Genomic DNA, 22,317 nt, shown 5'->3' with positions numbered 1-22,317 from the left:
TCTCATCCGAAAGACAGCACCTCCGACAGTGCGGTGCTCCCTCAGTACTGCCCCTCCGACAGTACGCCACTCCCTCAATACTGCCCCTCCGACAATGCGGCACTCCCTCAGTACTGCCCCTCCCACAGTGCGGCGCTCCCTCAGTATGCCCCTCCGACAGTATGGTGCTCCCTCAGTACTACCCCTCCGACAGTGCGGCGCTCCCTCAGTACTGCCCCTCTGACAGTGCGGCGCTCCTTCAGTACTGCCCCTCCGAGAGTGCGTCACTCCCTCAGTACTGCCCCTCCGATAGTGCAGCGCTCCCTCAGTACTGCCCCTCCGACAGTGCGGCGCTCCTTCAGTACTGCCCCTCTGAGAGTGCGTCACTCCCTCAGTACTGCCCCTCCGACAGTGCGGCGCTCCCTCAGTACTGCCCCTCCGACAGTGCGGCGCTCCCTCAGCACTGCCCCTCCGACAGTGTGGCGCTCCCTCAGTACTGCGATGGGAGCGTTGGCCTAGATTTGTAAGGCTTTTCGAGCCCCTGTCCCTTTCTCTCTGAAGGAGCATCGGTAAAAGTTCAGGTCGAAGATCAGACATGATGTTATTGAATGGCGGAGCAGGCTCGAGGGGCTGAATGGCCGACTCCTGCTCCTATTGTATATGCTCTTATTATGAAAGGGTTCGATATGATCGATGTAGAGAAGATCTTTCCACTTGTGGGCGAGACCAGAACTAGTGGCCATAAATATAAGAGAGTATGAATATAATCGGGAATTCAGGAGAAACTTCTTTACCCAGCGAGTGGTGAGAATGTGGAACTCGCTGCCACAAGGAGGGGTTGAGGTGAATAGTATCGATGTATTTAAGGGGAAGCTGGATAAACACATGAGGGAGGAAGGAATAGAAGGAGATGGTGATGGGGTGAGATGGAGAGGGGTGGGAGGGGGCTGGTGTGGAGCATAAACCCCGGCACGGAGCGGTGGGACATAAACCCCAGCACGGAGCGGTGGGACATAAACCCCGGCACGGAGCAGTGGGGTCGAACAGCCTGATCCTGTGCTGTAAATACCGTGCGATACTCTGTCTTTTTCCGTGAAGCGCCCCACGCTGTTTTAACCACAGTCAGACATAGCATCAGCAAATCTATTAACCAGGTTTAGTAAATGAGAACCAGCCTTCGAACACAGCAGAAAAACAGCACTGGAAAAGTCATCGATGTACAATGTGTTGTAGTTTGGCTGCCTTGATCACAACACATCTGTTTGCCATTAGGCAATGTTCGACAGGGTCCCGTACACATCCCTGCTTCACGAGAGGCCAGCCAGCAGATATAGTTTTGGCTCCAGTAGTCCGCTTGCAACAGTATCCACAAAGAAAAACGGAGACGGAAAGCCGAGGGAGTGAGAGAGAGAGTGAAAGAGAGAGGAGGGAGAGAGAGAGAAAAAAAAGTTTGTACGCATTTGTCAGGCTGGGTGATTTTGGCAAACTTTCAGCGGCAACTATTACAGTAAGCTGTGGCTCAGCGAAATCACCCAATGGCGATTCAGTCGAATCGAGCCTGTGCCGGCTCTGTGAGCGAGCGATCCCATCAGTCCCACTCCCCCCCGCTCTCTCCCCACAGCCCGGTGAATGTTTCCCCGTCAAGTATTGATCCAATTCCCGGTTTGAAAGTTACTATTGAATCTGCTCCCACCGCCCTTTCAGGCAGCGCGTTCCCGATCACAACAACTCGCTGCGTGAACACATTCTCCCCATCTCCCCCTCTGGTTCCATCGTCGATTATCGTCAATCCGTGTCCCTCTAGTTAGTGACCCTCCTGGCACTGGAAACAGTTTCCACCTTAATTACTCTGTCAAAATACCTCCTGATTTTGAACGTCTCTGTCAAATTTCGCCGTAGATGTCTCTGCTCCAAGGAGAACATTGAACATAAGAAATAGGAGCAGGAGTCGGCCATTCGGCCCCTCGAGCCTGCTCCGCCATTTAATACAATTATGGCTGATCCGATCATGGACTCAGCTCCAATTCCCCGCCCGCTCCCTTATCCCCTTATTGTTTAAGAAACTGTCTATCTCTGTCTTAAATATATTCAATGTCCCAGCTTCCACAGCTCTCTGGGGCAGATAATTCCACAGATTTACAACCCTCTGAGAGAAGAAATTCCTCCTCATCTCAGTTTTAAATGGGCGGCCCCTTATTCTAAGATCAAGCCCTCTAGTTCTAGTCTCCCCCATCAGTGGAAACATCCTCTCTGCATCCACCTTGTCAAGCCCCCTCATAATCTTACACGTTTCGATAAGATCACCTCTCATTCTTCTGAATTCCAATGAGTAGAGGCCCAACCTACTCAACCTTTCCTCATAAGTCAACCCCCTCATCTCCGGAATCAACCTAGTGAACCTTCTCTGAACTGCCTCCAAAGCAAATATATCCTTTCTTAAATATTGAAACCAAAACTGCACGCAGTATTCCAGGTGTGGCCTCACCAATACCCTGTATAACTGTAGCAAGACTTCCCTGCTTTTATACTCCATCCCCTTTGCAATAAAGGCCAAGATTCCATTGGCCTTCCTGATCACTTGCTGTACCTGCATACTATCCTTTTGTGTTTCATGTACAAGTACCCCCAGGTCCCGCTGTACCTGCTCTGCACCCTCTCGAGCGAGATCGGGCAGTGTGAGGTGAGGTGAGAGGCTGGGTTACAGTAATGAGGGGTGGCTGAAAGGCAAGCAGAGCGGTGAAAATAACAGCAACAACCTGCATTTATATAGCGCCTTTAACGTACTAGAACATCCCAAGGTGCTTCCCAGGAGCGATTATCAGACACAATTTGACACCGAGCCACATTAGGAGATATTAGGGACAGGTGACCAAAAGCTTGGTCACAGAGGTCGGTTTTAAGGAGCGTCTTAAAGGAGGAGAGAGAGGCGGAGAGGTTTAGGGAGGGAGTTCCAGAGCTTGGGACTCAGGCAGCTGAAGGCACGGCCCCCGATGGTGGACCGATTACATTCGGGGGATGTGCGAGAGATGGGAATTGCAGAGATCTTGGAGTATTGTGCAGGGCTGGAGGGCGTTGCAGAGATAGGGAGGGTAGCGAGAGCCATGGAGGCATTTGAACACAAGGATGAGAATTTAAAATCCGAGGCGTGGACGGACCGGGAGCCAATGTGGGTCAGCGAGCACAGCGGGGGGGTGGGGTGATGGGTGAACGGGACTCGGGACAGCCGAAAATCCCCAACTTCCGTCTGAGGCTGAACCAGACTGTCTGCAACGTTGCCGTCATATCTGACCCTGAAATTAGCTTCCGACCACATATCCACAGCACGACTAAAACCGTCTCTTTCCACCTCCGTAACATCGCCCGTCTCCATCCCCCTCCCGCCTCAGCTCATCCGCTGCCAAAGCCCTCACCCGCGCCTTGGTTACCTCTAGAAGTTTACAGAGGGTGGGAGGTTGGTCTGGGGCGCGTTGCCATAGAAATAACAAACACCTCCGAACAGCCTTAGCTCTACTCTTAAGATCACGGTCACTTGCTGCTGGCACAGAAATAATGAACTACATCTAAACAGAGCTGGGTCAGAAAGACAAGTTATTAATAAGCAGAAAGAAATTGCACTTCCCTTAAATTAGAAACAGAGGTGGGCGTGGATAAGACTATAATCATTCAATGGCAGAATGGTCAGACGCTAATGAAGATGGTAAAACAGATTGCACAGAAGAGAACCGTCTTCATCAAAGCAGAGAAGGATCAGAAAGACAAAGAGTTAATGAGCGTCTGGCCAGTTGCTGTTGGTGAACTGCCATTGATTTAATAACTAACTATCTACCATTGGGGCGAAACAGGTTGGCTGCATCGAAAGAGAGCAGGATTAGAAAGGCCAGCTATTAATATACAGGAAAGAATTGAGACTGCCTTCAAATTAGACGTGGAGGCGGGAGGGGATAAGACATTAATTTGTAGGCCAGCCGAACATGATAGGGTGGTCAGAGAGAGGACGAGGGTGCAGGAGTTAATCCAGGCTGCAAACTCCGTTCCCCAGACACCTGCTCCCTCCCTGTCACCAACTCCTGTCCGAGGCTGAACCAGACTGTTTGCAACCTTGCCGTCTTATCTGACCCCGAAATGAGCTTCCGGCCACGTATCCACAGCACGACTAAAACCGTCTATTTCCACCTCCGTAACATCGCCCGTCTCCCCGCTCCCACCCGCCCAACCTCAGCTCATCCGCTGCTGAAGCCCTCATCCGTGCCTTTGTTACCTCCAGACTTGACTATTCCAACACACTCCTGGCCGGCCTCCCACATTCTACCCTTCGTAAACTAGAGCTGATCCAAAACTCTACTGCCTGTGAATTCCCTAGTTGATTTCTGGGTGAGGATCTGATATTGGTGGCCTCTAGTTATGCCCTTCCCTTCCCCACAAGTGGGAACATTCTCTCTGTATCCGCTCCATCAAAACCTTTCAACATTTTACAGACCTCTATTAGCTCACCCCTCAGCCTTCTGTTTCCAAGAGAAAAGAGACCCAGCCTGTTCATCCTTTCCCGACATGTATACCCTCGCATTTCTGGTATCATTGTTGTAAATCTTCTCTGCACCCTCTCCCGTGCCTCTATATCCTTTCTATAACATGGCGACCAGGACTGTACGCAGTGCTCCACGTGCGGTCTAACCAAGGTTTGATGTATTCACACCTCCTCTGGACCCAGCTTTTGTTCAGTCACTTGTCCCACTATCACCCCTTTTTGTTATGAAGGGTTTTGACAGAGTAGCTCGGGAGAAGTGCTTCTAGGGGCAGGACGGTCGGTAACCAGAGGGACACAGGTGGAAGGTTACTGGCAAAAGAGCCCGAGCGGGAAGACGACAATTATTTTATTTTCAAACGCATATTTTTAAACGTTCCGATCCGGAGGGCGCCAATTTTTCCCCCGGGTTCAGCCGGGCCAGCCAACAGGCAGCCTGGCACCCCTCCCTTGGGTAGCATGCCACTTGCCCGGCCGAAACCCTCCCTTTGGCCCAGTGGGCCGAAGTTTATGAAGACCGCGGAGGTGCTCTCCTTTCAGTGAAGGGGAGAGCTGTGGCGATGCGGTGCCATGATGACCTCATCGCGACGGCCACTCCGCACCGCGCCCCCAACATCCGCCCCTCATTTGTTGCCTCCGCCCTGTATCCGCCCCCATCAAGAGCGACTTCCGGATCCGATTTTAAAAAAGCAAAAAAAGCGGAATTTCGTTCAAGAGGCGACCTCAACCACCGAGGTGGTAAAAACACTCAAAATGGGGTGTGGTGCCCCGTTCCGGGCGGGGTGGGGGGGGGAATTTCATCCCCAACAATGTAGTATCTCCAAATTTGCGGATGACACTAAGTTGGGTGGCAGTGTGAGCTGCGAGGAGGATGCTATGAGGCTGCAGAGTGACTTGGATAGGTTAGGTGAGTGGGCAAATGCATGGCAGATGAAGTATAATGTGGATAAATGTGAGGTTATCCACTTTGGTGGTAAAAACAGAGAGACAGACTATTATCTGAATGGTGACAGATTAGGAAAAGGGAAGGTGCAACGAGACCTGGGTGTCATGGTACATCAGTCATTGAAGGTTGGCATGCAGGTACAGCAGGCGGTTAAGAAAGCAAATGGCATGTTGGCCTTCATAGCGAGGGGATTTGAGTACAGGGGCAGGGAGGTGTTACTACAGTTGTACAGGGCCTTGGTGAGGCCACACCTGGAGTATTGTGTACAGTTTTGGTCTCCTAACTTGAGGAAGGACATTCTTGCTATTGAGGGAGTGCAGCGAAGGTTCACCAGACTGATTCCCGGGATGGCGGGACTGACATATCAAGAAAGACTGGATCAACTGGGCTTGTATACACTGGAGTTCAGAAGAATGAGAGGAGACCTCATAGAAACGTTTAAAATTCTGATGGGTTCAGACAGGTTAGATGCAGGAAGAATGTTCCCAATGTTGGGGAAGTCCAGAACCAGGGGTCACAGTCTAAGGATAAGGGGTAAGCCATTTAGGACCGAGATGAGGAGAAACTTCTTCACCCAGAGAGTGGTGAACCTGTGGAATTCTCTACCACAGAAAGTTGTTGAGGCCAATTCATTAAATATATTCAAAAAGGAGTTAGATGAAGTCCTTACTACTGGGGGGATCAAGGGGTATTGCGAGAATGCAGGAATGGGGTACTGAAGTTGCATGTTCAGCCATGAACTCATTGAATGGTGGTGCAGGCTAGAAGGGCCGAATGGCCTACTCCTGCACCTATTTTCTATGTTTCTATGTTTCTACAACCTTTATTTATTTAGCATAATGAAACGCCCCCAGGGCGCTCCACTGCAGTGTTACAAGACCAAACCGATAAATTTGACACCGAGCCACACAAGAAATAATTACGGCAGATGTTTGGTCAAAGAGGTGGGTTTTAAGGAGTGTCGTAAAGGAGGAGAGAGAGGCGGAGAGGTTTAGGGAGGGAGTTCCAGAGCTTGGGGCCCAGGCAACAGAAGGCACGGCCACCGACGGTGGAGCGATTATAATCAGGGATGGTCAGGGGGGCAGAATTAGAGGAGCGCAGATATCTCGGGGGGGTTGTGGGGCTGGAGGAGATTACAGAGATAGGTCCTTATTGGGTTCTGTTGAAACCATCCCAATGACTCGGGGACTGAAACAGCTCCCTCGTGTGGTTGGTCAGTGAGTTATGGGGCTGGTTCAAGCCAATCTCATCCCTTTCATAGATTCGCTCGTATTCCCATTCATTCTCTTTAACGTCGCTGATACTTCCATAAAGCACAGTACTTGGTCTGTCCGCACTTTCCAACCTTATCGCTTTCTGTATGGACACGCCCCTCTCTGTGAGCCTACATTCGGCACATTAGAAATAGGAGCAGGAGTCGGCCATTCGGCCCCTCGAGCCTGCTCCGCCACTCAATAAGATCACGGCTGATCTTCGACCTCAACTCCACTTTCCTGCCCGATCCCTATATCCCTCGATTCCCCGAGAGTCCGATAATCTCTCGATCTCAGCCTTGAATACACTCAATGACTGAACTTTCACACGTCAGCCGTGGCTCAGTGGGCAGCACTCTCACCTCTGAGTCAGAAGGTCGTGGGTTCAAGCCTCACTCCAGGGACTTGAGCACAAAAATCTAGGCTGACACTCCCAGTGCAGTGCTGAGGGAGCGCCGCACTGTCGGAGGGGCAGTACTGAGGGAGCGCCGCACTGTCGGAGGGGCAGTACTGAGGGAGCGCCGCACTGTCGGAGGGGCGGTACTGAGGGAGCGCCGTACTGTCGGAGGGGCAGTACTGAGGGAGCACCGCACTGTCGGAGGGTCAGTACTGAGGGAGTGCCGCACTGTCGGAGGGTCAATACTGAGGGAGTGCCGCACTGTCGGAGGGGCAGTGCTGAGGGAGCGCCGCACTGTCGGAGGGGCAGTGCTGAGGGAGTGCTGCACTGTCAGAGGGACAGTACTGAGGGAGCACCGCTCTGTCGGAGGGGCAGTATTGAGGGAGCACTGCTCTGTTGGAGGTACTGTCTTTCAGATGAGACATTAAACGGAGGCCCCGTCTGCTCTCTTAGGTGGATGTAAAAGATCCTATTTTGAAGAAGAGCAGGGGAGTTCTCCCCGGTGTTCTGGCCCTCAATGAACATCTAAAACAGATTATCTGATCATTATCACGTTGCTGTGTGTGGGAGCTTGCTGTGCACAAATTGGCTGCTGCGTTTCCCACATTACAACAGTGAGCACACTCCAAAAGCACTTCATTGGCTCTTTGTGATGCCCTGAGGTTGTGAAAGGCGCTATAGAAATGCAAGTCTTTCTTTGATTCAACAATAATGAATAAATTGCTCTGAACACAAGATTGCTTTCACTGCTGAGGTTAGTTGTTGTTATAGAATCACAGCACGGGAGGCCATTCGGCCCGTCGAGTCGTGCCGGCTCTCTGCAAGAGCCCCTCAGCCAGTCCCACTCCCCCGCCCTGCAATGTTTTCCCTGCAGGCATTTATCCAACTCCCTTTTGAAAGCCACGATGGAGTCTGCCTCCACCACCCTCTCAGGCAGCGCATTCCAGATCCGAACCACTCGCTGTGTAAAAACGTTTTCTCTCGAGTCACCTTTGGTTCTTCTGCCAATCGCCTTAAATCTGTGTCCCTCTGGTTCCCGACCCTTCCACCAATGGGAACAGTTTCTCTCGATCTCCTCTGTCCAGACCCCTCATGATTTTGAACACCTCGATCAAATCTCCTCTCAACCTTCTCTGCTCCGAGGAGAACAACCCCAGCTTCTCCAGACTCTCCACGTAACTGAAGTCCCTCATCCCTGGAACCATTCTCGTCAATCTATTCTGCGCCCTCTCTAAGGCCTTCACATCCTTCCTAAAGTGTGGGGCCCAGAATTGGACACAATACCCCAGTTGAGTATTACAACATTACACTCCAAAAAGTACTTTATTGGCTGTAAAGCGCTTTGAGACGTCCGGTGGTCGTGAAAGGCGCTATATAAATGCAAGTCTTTCACTCTTTTCTTTTTGAGGGTGAACCAGTGTTTGATAAAGGTTCATCATAATGTCCCTGCTTTTGTACTCTGTGCCTCTATTTTTTAACCGCTTTCTCAACCTGCCCTGCCACCTTCAGTGATTTGTGCCCATATACCCCCTCATACAGTAGACACCTCAAATCGCTGGAGAAATACCACCAACGATGTCTCCGCAAGATCCTGCAAATCCCCTGGGACGACAGACGCACCAACGTTAGCGTCCTCGACCAGGCCAACATCCCCAGCATCGAAGCACTGACCACACTCGACCAGCTCCGTTGGGCAAGGCCACATTGTCCGCATGTCCCAGACACGAGACTCCCAAAGCAAGCGCTCTACTCGGAACTCCTTCACGGCAAACGAGCCAAAGGTGGGCAGAGGAAACGTTACAAGGGACCACCCTCAAAGCCTCCCTGATAAAGTGCAACATCCCCACCGACACCTGGGAGTCCCTGGCCAAAGACCAGTCCGCCCTAAGTGGAGGAAGTGCATCCGGGAGGGCGCTGAGCACCTCGAGTCTCGTCGCCGAGAGCATGCAGAAACCAAGCGCAGGCAGCGGAAGGAGCGTGCGGCAAACCTGTCCCACCCTCCCCTTCCCTCAACCACTGTCTGTCCCACCTGTGACAGGGACTATGGTTCTCGTATTGGGCTGTTCAGCCACCTAAGGACTCATGTTTAGAGTGGAAGCAAGTCTTCCTCGATTCCGAGGGACTGCCTATGATGATGATGATATAGCCCCAGGTCTCTCTGTTCCTTTAGGATTGTACCCTTTAGTTGATATGGCCTCTCCTCATTCTTCCTAACAAAATGGATCAGTGTTGTGTCAGTGTAGCACAGCGGGAGCTCTGCAATTCTCACTCTGCAACCACGCTTGAAAGATGCAGCAACAGTGAAGACTGTGCTGGAAAACCGGGTGGAGGCCACAGTAGGCGCATGTTCTGTTTTTAAGCGGATGCCGATGTTCCAGGTCGCACAGGGAATGTCCCGAGGCTAACCCTGAGATCAGGCGGCGGTGCTGGAGTCAGTACAGTTGGCACGGGACTCGGGAGTGTGATGCAGAGAGAGGGCCCGTGACAAAGCAGGCAAGAAATGAAAAAAAGTCTCCTTCCTGGTGCGGGAGGGGAGAGGGGAGGCTGTTCTGAAGTTACAGACCAATAGAACACTTGCCATTCGACAGATTATTTACGGGAATGCTGCACACAGATTTGGAAAAGGTTCCGGCGTTCCAGCTCCGTCATTTAATCATCTTTCCGACCACTTGGCTTTCACAACTTTCCAGATTTGGCCTCTTGTGTCAGCCGTGGCTAGTGGGCAGCACACGCGCCTCTGAGTCAGAAGGTTGTGGGTTCAAGTCCCACTCCAGGGAGTCAAGCACAGAAATCAACACTGACACTCCCACCGCCAGTACTGAGGGAGCGCCGCACTGTCAGAGGGGCAGTACTGAGGGAGCGCCGCACTGTCAGAGGGGCAGTACTGAGGGAGCGCCGCACTGTCAGAGGGGCAGTACTGAGGGAGCGCCGCACTGTCGGAGGGGCAGTACTGAGGGAGCACAGCACTGTCGGAGGGGCAGTACTGAGGGAGCGCCGCACTGTCCGAGGGGCGGTACTGAGGGAGCGCCGCACTGTCGGAGGGGCGGTACTGAGGGAGCTCCGCACTGTCGGAGGGGCAGTACTGAGGGAGCGCCGCACTGTCGGAGGGACAGTACTGAGGGAGCGCCGCACTGTCGGAGGGGCAGTACTGAGGGAGCGCCGCACTGTCGGAGGTGCAGTGCTGAGGGAGCGCCGCACTGTCGGAGGGGCAGTACTGAGGGAGCGCCGCACTGTCGGAGGTGCAGTGCTGAGGGAGCGCCGCACTGTCGGAGGGGCAGTAAATTGGCTGTGAAGCGTTATGTAAAGGCTTTTTCTTTGCAGCGGCTGACAACATTCCCGGATGAACTGGAATTGCTGGGAAACTTTATCGGAGTTGGATATGGAAGGAAAGCAGCCAGCCCAGACCTGCTGGGACCTGTTATTTGGCACCGTGTTTTAAAAGGACTGTCTCATGTATCCTCCAAAAAATGTTGGAATAGCAACAGCAGCTGCCCACAATCCGCAGACGTCAGCACAAGCCCGTTCACATCCTCACAGCACAGTGTAACACTTCGCATTCTGTTACAGCCGAGGCTCAGTGAGCAGACTGAGTCAGAAAGTTGTGGGTACGAGTCCCACGCCAGGGGCTTGAGCACAAAAAAATTGGAGCAGACACTCCCAGTGCAATACTGAGGGAGTGCTGCCCCTCCGACAGTGCGGGGCTCCCTCAGTATTTCCACTCCGACAGTGCAGCACTCCCTCAGTACTGCCCCTCCGGCAGCGCGGCACTCCCTCAGTACTGCCCCTCCGACAGTGCCGCACTCCCTCAGTACTGCCCCTCCGACAGCGCGGCACTCCCTCAGTACTTCCCCTCCGACAGTGCGGCGCTCCCTCAGTACTGCCCCTCCGACAGTGCGGCGCTCCCTCAGTAGTGCCCCTCCGACAGCGCGGCACTCCCTCAGTACTGCCCCTCCGACAGTGCTGCGCTCCCTCAGTACTGCCCCTCCGACAGCGCGGCGCTCCCTCAGTACTGCCCCTCCGACAGCGTGGGGCTCCCTCAGTACTGCCCCTCTGACAGTGCGGCGCTCCCTCAGTACTGCCCCTCCGACAGCGCGACGCTCCCTCAGTACTGTCCCTCCGACAGCGTGGGGCTCCCTCAGTACTGCCCCTCCGACAGTGCGGCGCTCCCTCAGTACTGCCCCTCCGACAGTGCGGCGCTCCCTCAGTACTGCCCCTCCGACAGTGCGGCACTCCCTCAGTACTGCCCCTCCGACATTGCGACGCTCCCTCAGTACTGCCCCTCCGACAGTGCGGCGCTCCCTCGGTACCGCCCCTCCGACAGTGCAGCGCTCCCTCAGTACCGCCCCTCCGACAGTGCGGCGCTCCCTCAGTACCGCCCCTCTGACAGTGCGGCGCTCCCTCAGTACTGCACTGGGAATGTCAGCCTGGATTCTGCGTGGAAACGATGGCGTCAGGAGCCTAGTGCCCACGGTCAGTGTCAAAGTTCAGGGCGGGTTGCGTCTCACGGGAAAACAGTGCGGAATCCAACTGTGGACAATCGTGCCTGGCTCAGAAACACTCCTCTTTCGCCCTGCGTTGAGAACTGCAAACCTTCCTCGTTCGAGTCTGCCAGTTTGTCAAAAAATAAACAGAAAGAAATGATCGCAGGAAACTGCGGAGAGATGAGCCTCTACTTAGTTCAGTCACACTGCAACCTTCTTCGAATTGAAAGCAGCTGTTTCCTGCTGGACACACAGCGGCTCTGCTCCATTGGGTGGGCAGGAAATTCACACCGTGAAGCCCAGCCTGATCCTTCGCAATGAGGAAATTCCAGTGGCTTCAAATTGCAATGTTACTTTTTGCGACGGAAAAAGAAAGAATCAGAACTAAGGGGGTGACGACAGGGGAGGGGGGGGATCGAAGGGGAGAGTGTCAACTGACACCCCACTGCCCTCTATCAGACTGCACCAGCAAAGAGATTCTGTCACAGAAAGCGAATTGGGGTGATGGGCCCGACATCTGATCGTGATTAGTGTGGGGCCTCACAAGTAGCAGATGCTGGCAAAGGATATAAAAATGCGAAGTGATTTATTTTGATAGGAAGAACGAGGAGATGCAATATAAACTAAAGGGTACAATCCTAAAAGGGGTGCATGAACAGAGAGACCTGTGGTATATGGCCACACATCATTGCAGATGGCAGGGCAGGCTGAGAAAGCGGTTAAATAAAGCCTACGGGATCCTGGGCTTCATAAATAGAGGCACAGAGTACAAAAGCTGGGAAATTATGATGAACCTGTATAAAACACCGGTTCGGCCTCAACTGGGGTATTGTGTCCAATTCTGGGCCCCGCACTTTAGGAAGGATGTGAAGGCCTTAGAGAGGGAGCAGAAAAGGTTGACCAGAATGGTTCCAGGGATGAGGGACTTCAGTTACGGGGATAGACTGGAGAAGCTGGGGTTGTTCTCCTCGGAGCAGGGAAGGTTGAGAGGAGATTTGATCGAGGTGTTCAAAATCATGAGGGGTCCGGACAGAGGAGATCGAGAGAAACTGTTCCCATTGGTGGAAGGGTCGGGAACCAGAGGGACACAGATTAAAGGCGATTGGCAGAAGAACCAAAGACGACTCGAGGGAAAACGTTTTTACGCAGCGAGTGGTTAGGATCTGGAATGCGCTGCCTGAGGGGGTGGTGGAGGCAGACTCAATCGTGGCTTTCAAAAGGGAGTTGGATAAGTAACTGAAGGAAAAAAATTAGCAGGGCTCCGGGGAAAGGGCGAGGGAGTGGGACTGGCTGTGAGGCACTCTTGGAGAGAGCCGGCACGGGCTCAACAGGCCGAATGGCCTCCTTCTGTGCTGGAACCGTTCTGTGGTTCTATGATATCTGTTTCAATGTATGAAAGGGATGCACTAATATATAGAGAACAACAGATACCTGACCAGCAGTAACTGGCATTTATATAGCACCGTTAACATCCCGAAGCCACTTCCCAGGAGCGATTATCGAACATAATTTGACACCGAGCCACATAAGGAGTTATTTGGACAAGCAACCAAAAGCTTGGTCAATGAAGTCGGTTTTAAGGAACGTCTTAAAGGAAGAAAGGAGATTTGATCGAGGTGTTCAAAATCATGAGGGGTCTGGACAGAGTAGATCGAGAGAAACTGTTCCCATTGGTGGAAGGGTCGGGAACCAGAGGGACACAGATTTAAGGCGATTGGCAGAAGAACCGAAGGCGACACGAGGGAAAACGTTTTTACGCAGCGAGTGGTTAGGATCTGGAATGCGCTGCCTGAGAGGGTGGTGGAGGCAGACTCAATCGTGACTTTCAAAAGGGAGTTGGATAAGTACCTGAAGGGCTCCGGGGAAAGTGTGGTGGAGTGAGACTGGCTGACTTACAGAGAGCCGGCACGGGCTCGATGGGCTGATTGGCCTCCTTCTGTGCTGTAATCATTCCATGATTCCTCCTGTAAGTCGCTTGGGAGAGCTCTGTGCTCATTTGCAAAGCGGTGGCTGGGGGGGAGAGGGGTGGTGGGGGTGGGGGTCCTTCTGAACAAGGGGAATGGGCAGAATGAACCTCCTCCCATCCGAAGGTATGCTACCTCAGACAATACCATGCTCGGCTAGTGCTGCCAAGTCACCGCGTTAGCTCCAACTCTGGCTCTCTGTGAGTCTGGCATCTGTGCTGTTTTGAAGATCGCAAGCCAATGTTTTTGAAACTTTAGCAGAGCTTCCGTTCCCCCCCCCCGCACAAAAACAAGTCGAAGACAAAATAACTGAGGCCAGTCCATGAGCAAAGAATGCAAATAATGGCTGGAGTTGAAGGCTGTTGTGATAAATTACAGGCCCGCGAGCGACACAATTGGCCCATGTGCTGTTATGATGGCAGCGTTAGCCAAAGGCTAAACTGCTTATTACATACTCAAGGTCACTTATCTTAGCCCATTTCTCTCACCGAATTACAGCAAAACGTTTTTAATATACCAGCGAAAGAACGAACTTGCATTTATATAGCGCCTTTCATGACCTTAGGACCATCCCAAAACGCTTCACAGCCAATGAAGTGCGGTCGCTGTTGTACCGTGGGAAACGCGGCAGCCATCTTGCACACAGCAAGCTCCCACAAACAGCAACGTGATAATGACCGGATCGTCTGTTTTGAGGTGTTGTTTGTGGGACAGAATATTGGCCAGGACACCGGGGAGAACTCCCCTGCTCTTTTTCGAAATGCACTTAAGTGCAGACTGCATACAGTTCTGGTCGCCATGTTATACAAAGGATATAGAGGCACTGGAGAAGGTGCAGAGATTTACAAGGGTGATACCAGAAATGCGAGGGTATACATATCAGGAAAGGATGAACAGGCTGGGTCTCTTTTCTCTTGAAAAACGAAGGCTGAGGGGTGAGCTAATAGAGGTCTTTAAAATGATGAAAGGTTTTGATGGAGTGGATACAGAGAGAATGTTCCCACTTGTGGGGAAGAGTATAACTAGAGGCCATCAATATCAGATAGTCATCCAGAAATCCAACGGGGAATTCAGGAGAAACTTCTTTACCCAGAGAGTGGTGAGAATGTGGAACTCGCTGCCACAGGGAGGGGTTGAGGTGAATAGTATCGATGTATTTAGAAACATAGAAAATAGGTGCAGGAGTAGGCCATTCGGCCCTTCGAGCCTGCACCGCCATTCAATGAGTTCATGGCTGAACATACAACTTCAGTACCCCATTCCTGCTTTCTCACCATACCCCTTGATCCCCCTAGTAGTAAGGACTACATCTAACTCCTTTTTGAATATATTTAGTGAATTGGCCTCAACAACTTTCTGTGGTAGAGAATTCCACAGGTTCACCACTCTCTGGGTGAAGAAGTTTCTCCTCATCTCGGTCCTAAATGGCTTACCCCTTATCCTTAGACTGTGACCCCTGGTTCTGGACTTCCCCAACATTAAGGGGAGGCTGGACACGCATATGGGGGAGAAGGGAATGGAGGGTTATGCTGATAGATTTAGAGGAGGAAAGACGGGAGGAGGCTCGAGTGGGTCATAAACGCCAGCACGGACTGGCTGGGCCCAATGACCTGTTTCTGTGCCGGATATCTCGTGTGATCTTTAAGACGCTCCTTAAAACCTACCTCTTTGACCAATATCTCCTTGGCTCAGTGTCAAACTTTATCTGACAATGCTCCTGTGGAGCCCCTTGGGACTTTTTAACGACATTAAATATGTAAATATTCCCAGATTCCCATATTTTTGTCTCCCTCAGTTGACCTGGGTTTTTATCTGGTTTTGGCCTCTCCCAGGAGATCCCATGGCTCCGGTTGGGGTGGAGTGTAGAATGTTTCAGTATAAGGGGTGCCGCAGTTGTGTGAGGCGGACTGGTTAGGCTGGGTGCTCTTTGCCTTTCCGTTATTGTTCGTGGGTTTATATGTAACCTTTAAGGCTGCTGACCAAGGGCCGTGAGGCTCTTTGTCGGCCGGCGTGGACACGATGGGCTGAAATGGCCTCCTTCTGCCCTGTAAATTTCTATGTTTCTATGTTTCTACCTAAATGCAAGGTTGTGGTTGTTGTTGTAGCTCGGCTCAACAAAGCTCCCAAGTTACACATGGACAGTATGATTCATGCAGGGACAGAACCCAGCGTGATTTCAAGTAATAATAAACCATCTCGCAGGCAAAGACACAGTGACATATTGAGATTGGTATTTCCTTAATCAGAAACAGTCTACACGCTGATCGTAGACACGGCAATGATAAAGGGTGCAGGTACACAATTGCAACATGCCATGCAACTGATACACGTGTGTACACCTCAGTAACACGTGTCTCAGCCCCTGCCTCAGCTCACCTGTCGCTGAAACCCTCTTCCGTGCCTTTGTTACCTCCAGACTTGACCATTCCAACACTCTCCTGGCCGGCCTCCCACATTCTGGCCGACGTAAACCAGAGGTGATCCAAAACTGGCGGTCCCGTGTCCTAACTCGCACCGAGTCCCGCTCACCCATCACCCCCTGTGCTCACTGCCCCGTGTCATAACTCGCACCGAGTCCCGCTCACCCATCACCCCCGGTGCTCGCTGCCCCGTGTCCTAACTCGCACCGAGTCCCGCTCACCCATCACCCCCTGTGCTCACTGCCCCGTGTCCTAACTCGCACCGAGTCCCACTCACCCATCACCCTCTGTGCTCGCTGCCCCGTGTCCTAACTCGCACCGAGTCCCGCTCACCCATCACCCCCTGTGCTCGCTGCCCCATGTCCTAACTTGCACCGAGTCCTGCTCACCCATCACCCCCTGTGCTCGCTGCCCCGTGTCCTAACTCGCACCGAGTCCCGCTCACCCATCACCCCCTGTGCTCGCTGCCCCGTGTCCTAACTCGCACCGAGTCCCACTCACCCATCGCCCCCTGTGCTCACTGACCTAAATTGGCTTCCGGTTAAGCAATGCCTCGATTTCAAAATTCTCATCCTTGTTTAAAATCCCTCCATGGTCCTCGCCCCTCCCTATCTCTGTAATCTCCTCCAGCCCCACAATCCCCCGAGATCACTGCGCTCCTCTAATTCTGCCCTCCTGACCATCCCTGATTATAATCGCTCCACCATCGGTGGCTGTGCCTTCTGTTGCCTCGGCCCCAAGCTCTGGAACTCCCTCCCTAAACCTCTCCGCCTCTCTCTCCTCCTTCAAGACGCTCCTTAAAACCGACCTCTTTGACCCAGCTTTTGGTCACCTGCCCGAATGTCTCCTTATGTGGCCCGGTGTCAGATTTTTTTATCTCATAACACTCCTGCCAATCGCTTGGGGCGTTTCACTACGTTAAAGGCGCTATATAAATACAGGTTGTTGTTGTACCAAGCTATGCGTGCTCATTCACTGAGTTCCTGATCTGTGTTAGAATTGATTTATGCCGACATCTGAATAAACATAAGAACATAAGAAATAGGAGCAGGAGTCGGCCATTCGGTCCCTCGAGCCTGCTCTGCCATTTAATACGATCATGGCTGATCTGATCATGGACTCAGCTCCACTTCCCCGCCCACTCCCCATAACCCTTCACTCCCTTATCGCTCAAAAATCTGTCTATCTCCACCTTAAATATATTCAAGGTCCCAGCCTCCACAGCTCTCTGGGGCAGAGAATTCCACAGATTTACAACCCTCTGAGAGAAGAAATTCCTCCTCAGCTCAGTTTTAAATGGGCGACCCCTTATTCTGAAACGATGCCCCCTGGTTTTAGATTCCCCCACGAGGGGAAACATCCTCTCTGCATCTACCCTGTCGAGCCCCCTCAGTATCTTACACATTACCTCTCGTTCTTCTAAACTCGAATGAGTAGAGGCCCAACCTGCTCAACCTTTCCTCATAAGGCAACCCCTTCATCTCAGGAATCAACCTCATGAACCTTCTCTGAACTGCCTCCAATGCAAGTGTTCATTCTTTGCATTTAATGTGAGAGAGGTCTGATCGCACGTCTGTTTTTTTTCTACCGGTATCCTCCTGTGTTGGCTCTGAACAGCGTGCGGGAGATTAATCTTTAGCTGCTGAATATTCGAATGCAATCCTCGAGAGCTGGCTCGCCTCCCGACAGAACTCGGATGTTTCCATAGAATGACATGGAATGTACAGCACAGTTGGTCTGTGCCGGTCTTTGAGGTGATTGGCAGAAGAACCAAAGGCGACACGGGGGGAAAAACTATTTCACGCAGCGAGTGGTTAGGATCTGGAATGCGCTGCCTGAGGGGGTGGTGGAGGCAGACTCAATCGTGGCTTTCAAAAGGGAGTTGGATAAGTAGCTGAAGGATAAATATCTGCGGGGCTCCGGGGAAAGGGCGGGGGGAGTGGGACTGGCTGAGGGGCTCTTGCAGAGAGCCGGCACAGGCTCGACAGGCCCAGTGGCCTCCTTCTGTGCTGGAACCGTTCTGTGATTCTATGCTCCACACCAGCCCCCTCCCACCCCTCTTTATCTCACCCTCTCACCATACCCTTCTATTCCTTTCTGCCTCGTGTGTTTATCTAACTTCCCCTTAAATGCATCTACGCTATTGCACAGGATATACGGTACAGAGACAGGCCGTTCGGCTCAACCAGTCCGTGCCGGCGTTTATGCTCCACTCGAGCCTCCTCCCGTCTTTCCCCATCTAACTCTATCGGCATAACCCTCTATTCCCTTCTCCCCCATTGGCTTGTCCAGCCTCCCCTTAAATGCATCGATACTATTCGCCTCAACCCCTCCCTGTGGCAGCAAGTTCCACATTCTCACCGCTCTCTGGGTAAAGAAGTTTCTCCTGAATTCCCCATTAGATTTCTTGGTGACTATCTGATATTGATGGCCCCTAGTTTCGATCCCACCCACAAGTGGAAACATCTAGGGGTTGGAAATTCGGTCGCCTCTTTGTGCGTGGTAACCCGGGCCGGGCAATGGTCGTCGCAAAATTCACCAGCTGGGCCCTGAGTATGGGGCGGAGCTCTAAGGGAGGCGTTCCACACCTCTCTCAGGGCACTAGGCCGGCTGAGCAACTGAACACCCCGAGCTAAACAGCCGGCCCAGGAGCGCCATTAGCGAGGCCTCGTGGGGGGGGGAGGGGGAGAGAAAAAATCCTGAAAATGTAAACAACAGAAACATTCTCAATACATGACTGACGTCACACCCTCATAAATCGCAAAAATAAGAAACAATCGGATTTACCCTCCGGTCGACATTCCTTCCCTCACTGCGGCCGCCAGGGGGTGCTACGGATTGGGCGCGAACCAAATCGCGAGCTGGTGTCGCGGCCACGTGGGAGGGGGCACTGCACACCGGCTCGCCTCTTCCGGACACCGAACGTCCCGGCAGGGCACCGGATGCTGGCCGCCCGCCCGGAAATGCTCACCGCCTCCATTACCGCTGATTGGAGCGCGGGCAGGTACAGCGGGAGCAGCGAGGTCGGGGCGAAGGAGCGGCGGGAGATTGTAGAGGGGCGTGATCGGGGCCCGGGAGAGGCGAGGGCCCAGGGGCTGCACGGGCCCAGCCCACACTGCGATATGTGAGCGCACTGGGTCCGTGCAGCAGAGCTGGTCTCCAGTCGTCCTGGTTAACCCTTGCCCCTGGACCAAGACCTCGCTCTGTCAAGCCCCGTGTGGTGGCTGGTGTACAACGGTCACCCCACGTTAAAACAATCCACCCACAGGCATCTTCCACCCTTCAGGATGTAGCTCGGGATCCGGAATATTAGGTCCTTGGAACACCGCGAACTCATCCCTTTTTTTGGTGTGGAAGCAAGTCACCCTCGCTTCGAGGGAGCGCCTCTGATGATCTGGGGCAAAAACAGAGGCGTCAACGAATCAAAATCCTGCCCAAGATGCCTACCTTATCAAACCCTTTTCATAATTTAAAAAATGTGAGGTCACCCCCCTCAGTCTCCCCCTTTCCATCCTCTCCTGGTCGTTCTAATCTCTCAAGTTCTGGTACCATCTCAGAACGAATCAAAGGGTTCAATGCCTCGATCACTGAAAACGCACCTCATTTAATTTCCACCAGCCACACCACTCCTGCAGGTTTTGCAGCCGGAGTTTGTGAATGTTGATGCCTCTAATATCCAGGGCAGACTCCAGGGGGGCTGCAAATCACAGCAGCGGGCCAGACCCTTTCATTCATTATTTAGTGCTAAAGGCATCATGTGGACGCCGGGGAATCCAGCACTGCCAGCTCAAAATTCCAAAGTGATTTCACGTTGATTTGGCATTTCATCTCCTTGATGCAACTAACACGGGGCAGCCCCCAGCCTGCACACCATTGAATCACACAGCATCGCATTCTCTCTCTCTGACAACTTTCCGCGTTATCTCTGCTGACTCCATCCTTGCTCTCCTTCTCACTATCCCTCTCTCCTTCTCACTATCCCCCCTCCATCCTTTCTCTCTCTCCTTCTCACTATCCCTCTCTCCTTCTCACCATCCCTCCCTCCATCCTTTCTGTCTCACCTTCTCACTATCCCTCTCTCCTTCTCACCATCCCTCCCTCCATCCTTTCTGTCTCACCTTCTCACTATCCCTCTCTCCTTCTCACTATCCCCCCTCAATCCTTTCTCTCTCTCCTTCTCACTATCCCTCTCTCCTTCTCACCATCCCTCCCTCCATCCTCTCTCTCTCTCCTCACTATCCCACTCTCCTTCTCACCATCCCTCCCTCCATCCTTGCTCTCCTTCTCACTATCCCCTCTCCATCCTTTCTCTCTCTCCTTTTCTCCATCCTTTCTCTCTCTCCTTCTCAGTATCCCTCCCTCCATCCTCGCTCTCTCTCTCCTTCTCACTATCCCTCTCTCCTTCTCACTATCCCTCCCTCCATCCTCTCTTTCTCTCTCCTTCTCACTATCCCTCTCTCCTTCTCACTATTCCTCCCTCCATCCTTTCTCTCCTCATTATCCCTCTCTCTCATTTTCTCCGTCCTTTCTCTCTTTCCTTCCCACTATCCCTCTCTCCATCCTTTTTCCCTCTCCTTCTCACTATCCCTCCCCCACACCTCTCTCGCTCTCTCTACCACCACCCCTCTCTCCTATCTGTCTAACTTGCGCCGTTTCTTTATTTTCTCACCTTCTCTCTATCATTTCACCCCCTTCCCTCTGTCGCTTGCACCTCCCCCGTTTCTCCCCTCAATCCCTCTCTTTCGGGGACCTTTGCGGAGGCCACTCGGCCCACCGCCCCCGTGCTGGCCCTGGTGACAGAACTCCCCAGTCAGTCCCAACTCTTTCTCTGTCTCCACAGCTCTGCAAACAGTGCTCCCCTTTTTATCCGGATTGTCGAGCCCTCCCAGCTCCCTCGTCCGCTCCCCCACCAACTCTGAGCTCAATCCTGTTCCTCTCCCCCTCACTACCCCCCTGTAACCTTTTGCAATCACCCCCAGAGCACACACGCTGTTTTCTAGCTTGGGACAAAGGACCGAGGCCAACACACAGACCCCACAACAAATCACTCAGCCCCCAGTTGCCAGACCAGTCTGTTGCACAATGCATTTGATTAATTGCAGGGAGATATCACCGTCAGATCCGTTCCTACTTCACCCGCTCCTGTCGGAGGGCTAGAAAATAAATTAAAAGTGGATAGAACTGGGGGAATTATTTTTTGGCAAAGTGATCTCGAGCCTTGCTGCAATTGACCAGCACATGTTTTTTTTTACAGCACACGGGACGGGAGGGTTAAACCGTTTTACACAAAACAGATTCACAGTTTCAAACACCCACCTCATCACTTCGCTTCTGCAGACACTGCTCTCCGCCTCGTCCCTTTCCTTGTGTGTGTGTGTGTGTGTGAGAGTGTGTCTGGGGCTCGGCTCCCCCCAGCCACTGGATCGCAGTCACACACTCGGCGCCTCTCTGCCCCCAGCCCCGCTTATACACTGCCTTCACCAGCAACTGCAAAACATGGCATGAAATTACATTCTGACACACATCCACAGAGAGAGGATGTAACGGAGCGCTCCGGACAAGACGCTTCGCAGTCGCAAGAATCTCTCTGCTCTCACACTCTCTACAATCCCTCCTCTCTCCTCCCTTTCTCTACAATCCCTCCTCTCTCCCTCTCTCTACAATCCCACTCTCTCTCTCTCTACAATCCCTCTCTCTCTCTCTCCCTAAAATCCCTCCTCTCTCTCTCTCTCTATAATCTCTCTCCTCTCTCTCTCTACAATCTCTCTCTCTACAATCCCTCCTCTCTCTCTCTCTCTCTATAATCTCTCTCCTCTCTCTCTACAATCTCTCTCTCTACAATGCCTCCTCTCTCTCTCTTTCTCTATCCAATCCCTCTCTCCACAATCTTTCTCTCTCTACAATCTCTCTCTCTACAATCTCTCTCTCTACAATCCCTCTCTCCAATCTCTCTCTACAGGATAGCTCAGATGAATACGTGGCTTGAGGAGTGGTGCAAAAGGGAGGGATTCAAATTCCTGGGGCATTGGAACCGGTTCTGGGGGAGGTGGGACCAGTACAAACCGGACGGTCTGCACCTGGGCAGGACCGGAACCAATGTCCGAGGAGGAGTGTTTGCTAGTGCTGTTGCGGAGGAGTTAAACTAATATAGCAGGGGGATGGGAACCAATGCAGGGAGACAGAGGGAAACAAAATGGAGACAGAAGCAAAAGACAGAAAGGAGATGAGTGAAAGTGGAGGGCAGAGAAACCCAAGGCAAAAAACAAAAAGGGCCACTTTGCAGCAAAATTCTAAAGGGTCAAAGTGTGTTACAAAGACAAGCCTGAAGGCTCTATGCCTCAATGCGAGGAGTATT

At 52.5% G+C, this 22,317-nt stretch overlaps 1 protein-coding gene across 1 annotated transcript in view; it reads right to left on the bottom strand.

Annotated features, from left to right (window-relative positions):
* Positions 1-21,578, bottom strand: part of LOC139249538 (galactose-3-O-sulfotransferase 2-like) — a 62,889-nt gene extending 41,311 nt beyond the window's left edge. Inside the window, exon 1 of the mRNA XM_070872480.1 lies at positions 21,279-21,578. Within this exon, the coding sequence (XP_070728581.1) occupies positions 21,279-21,283 (5 nt within the window). The 5' untranslated portion in view covers positions 21,284-21,578. The remainder of the gene's footprint in view (positions 1-21,278) is intronic.
* Positions 21,579-22,317: the final 739 nt, after the last annotated feature.

This window comes from Pristiophorus japonicus, unplaced genomic scaffold (genome assembly GCF_044704955.1).
Source record: "Pristiophorus japonicus isolate sPriJap1 unplaced genomic scaffold, sPriJap1.hap1 HAP1_SCAFFOLD_317, whole genome shotgun sequence".
Classification (NCBI taxonomy): Eukaryota; Metazoa; Chordata; class Chondrichthyes; family Pristiophoridae; genus Pristiophorus; species Pristiophorus japonicus.
This window is presented reverse-complemented; position numbering and strand designations above follow the sequence as displayed.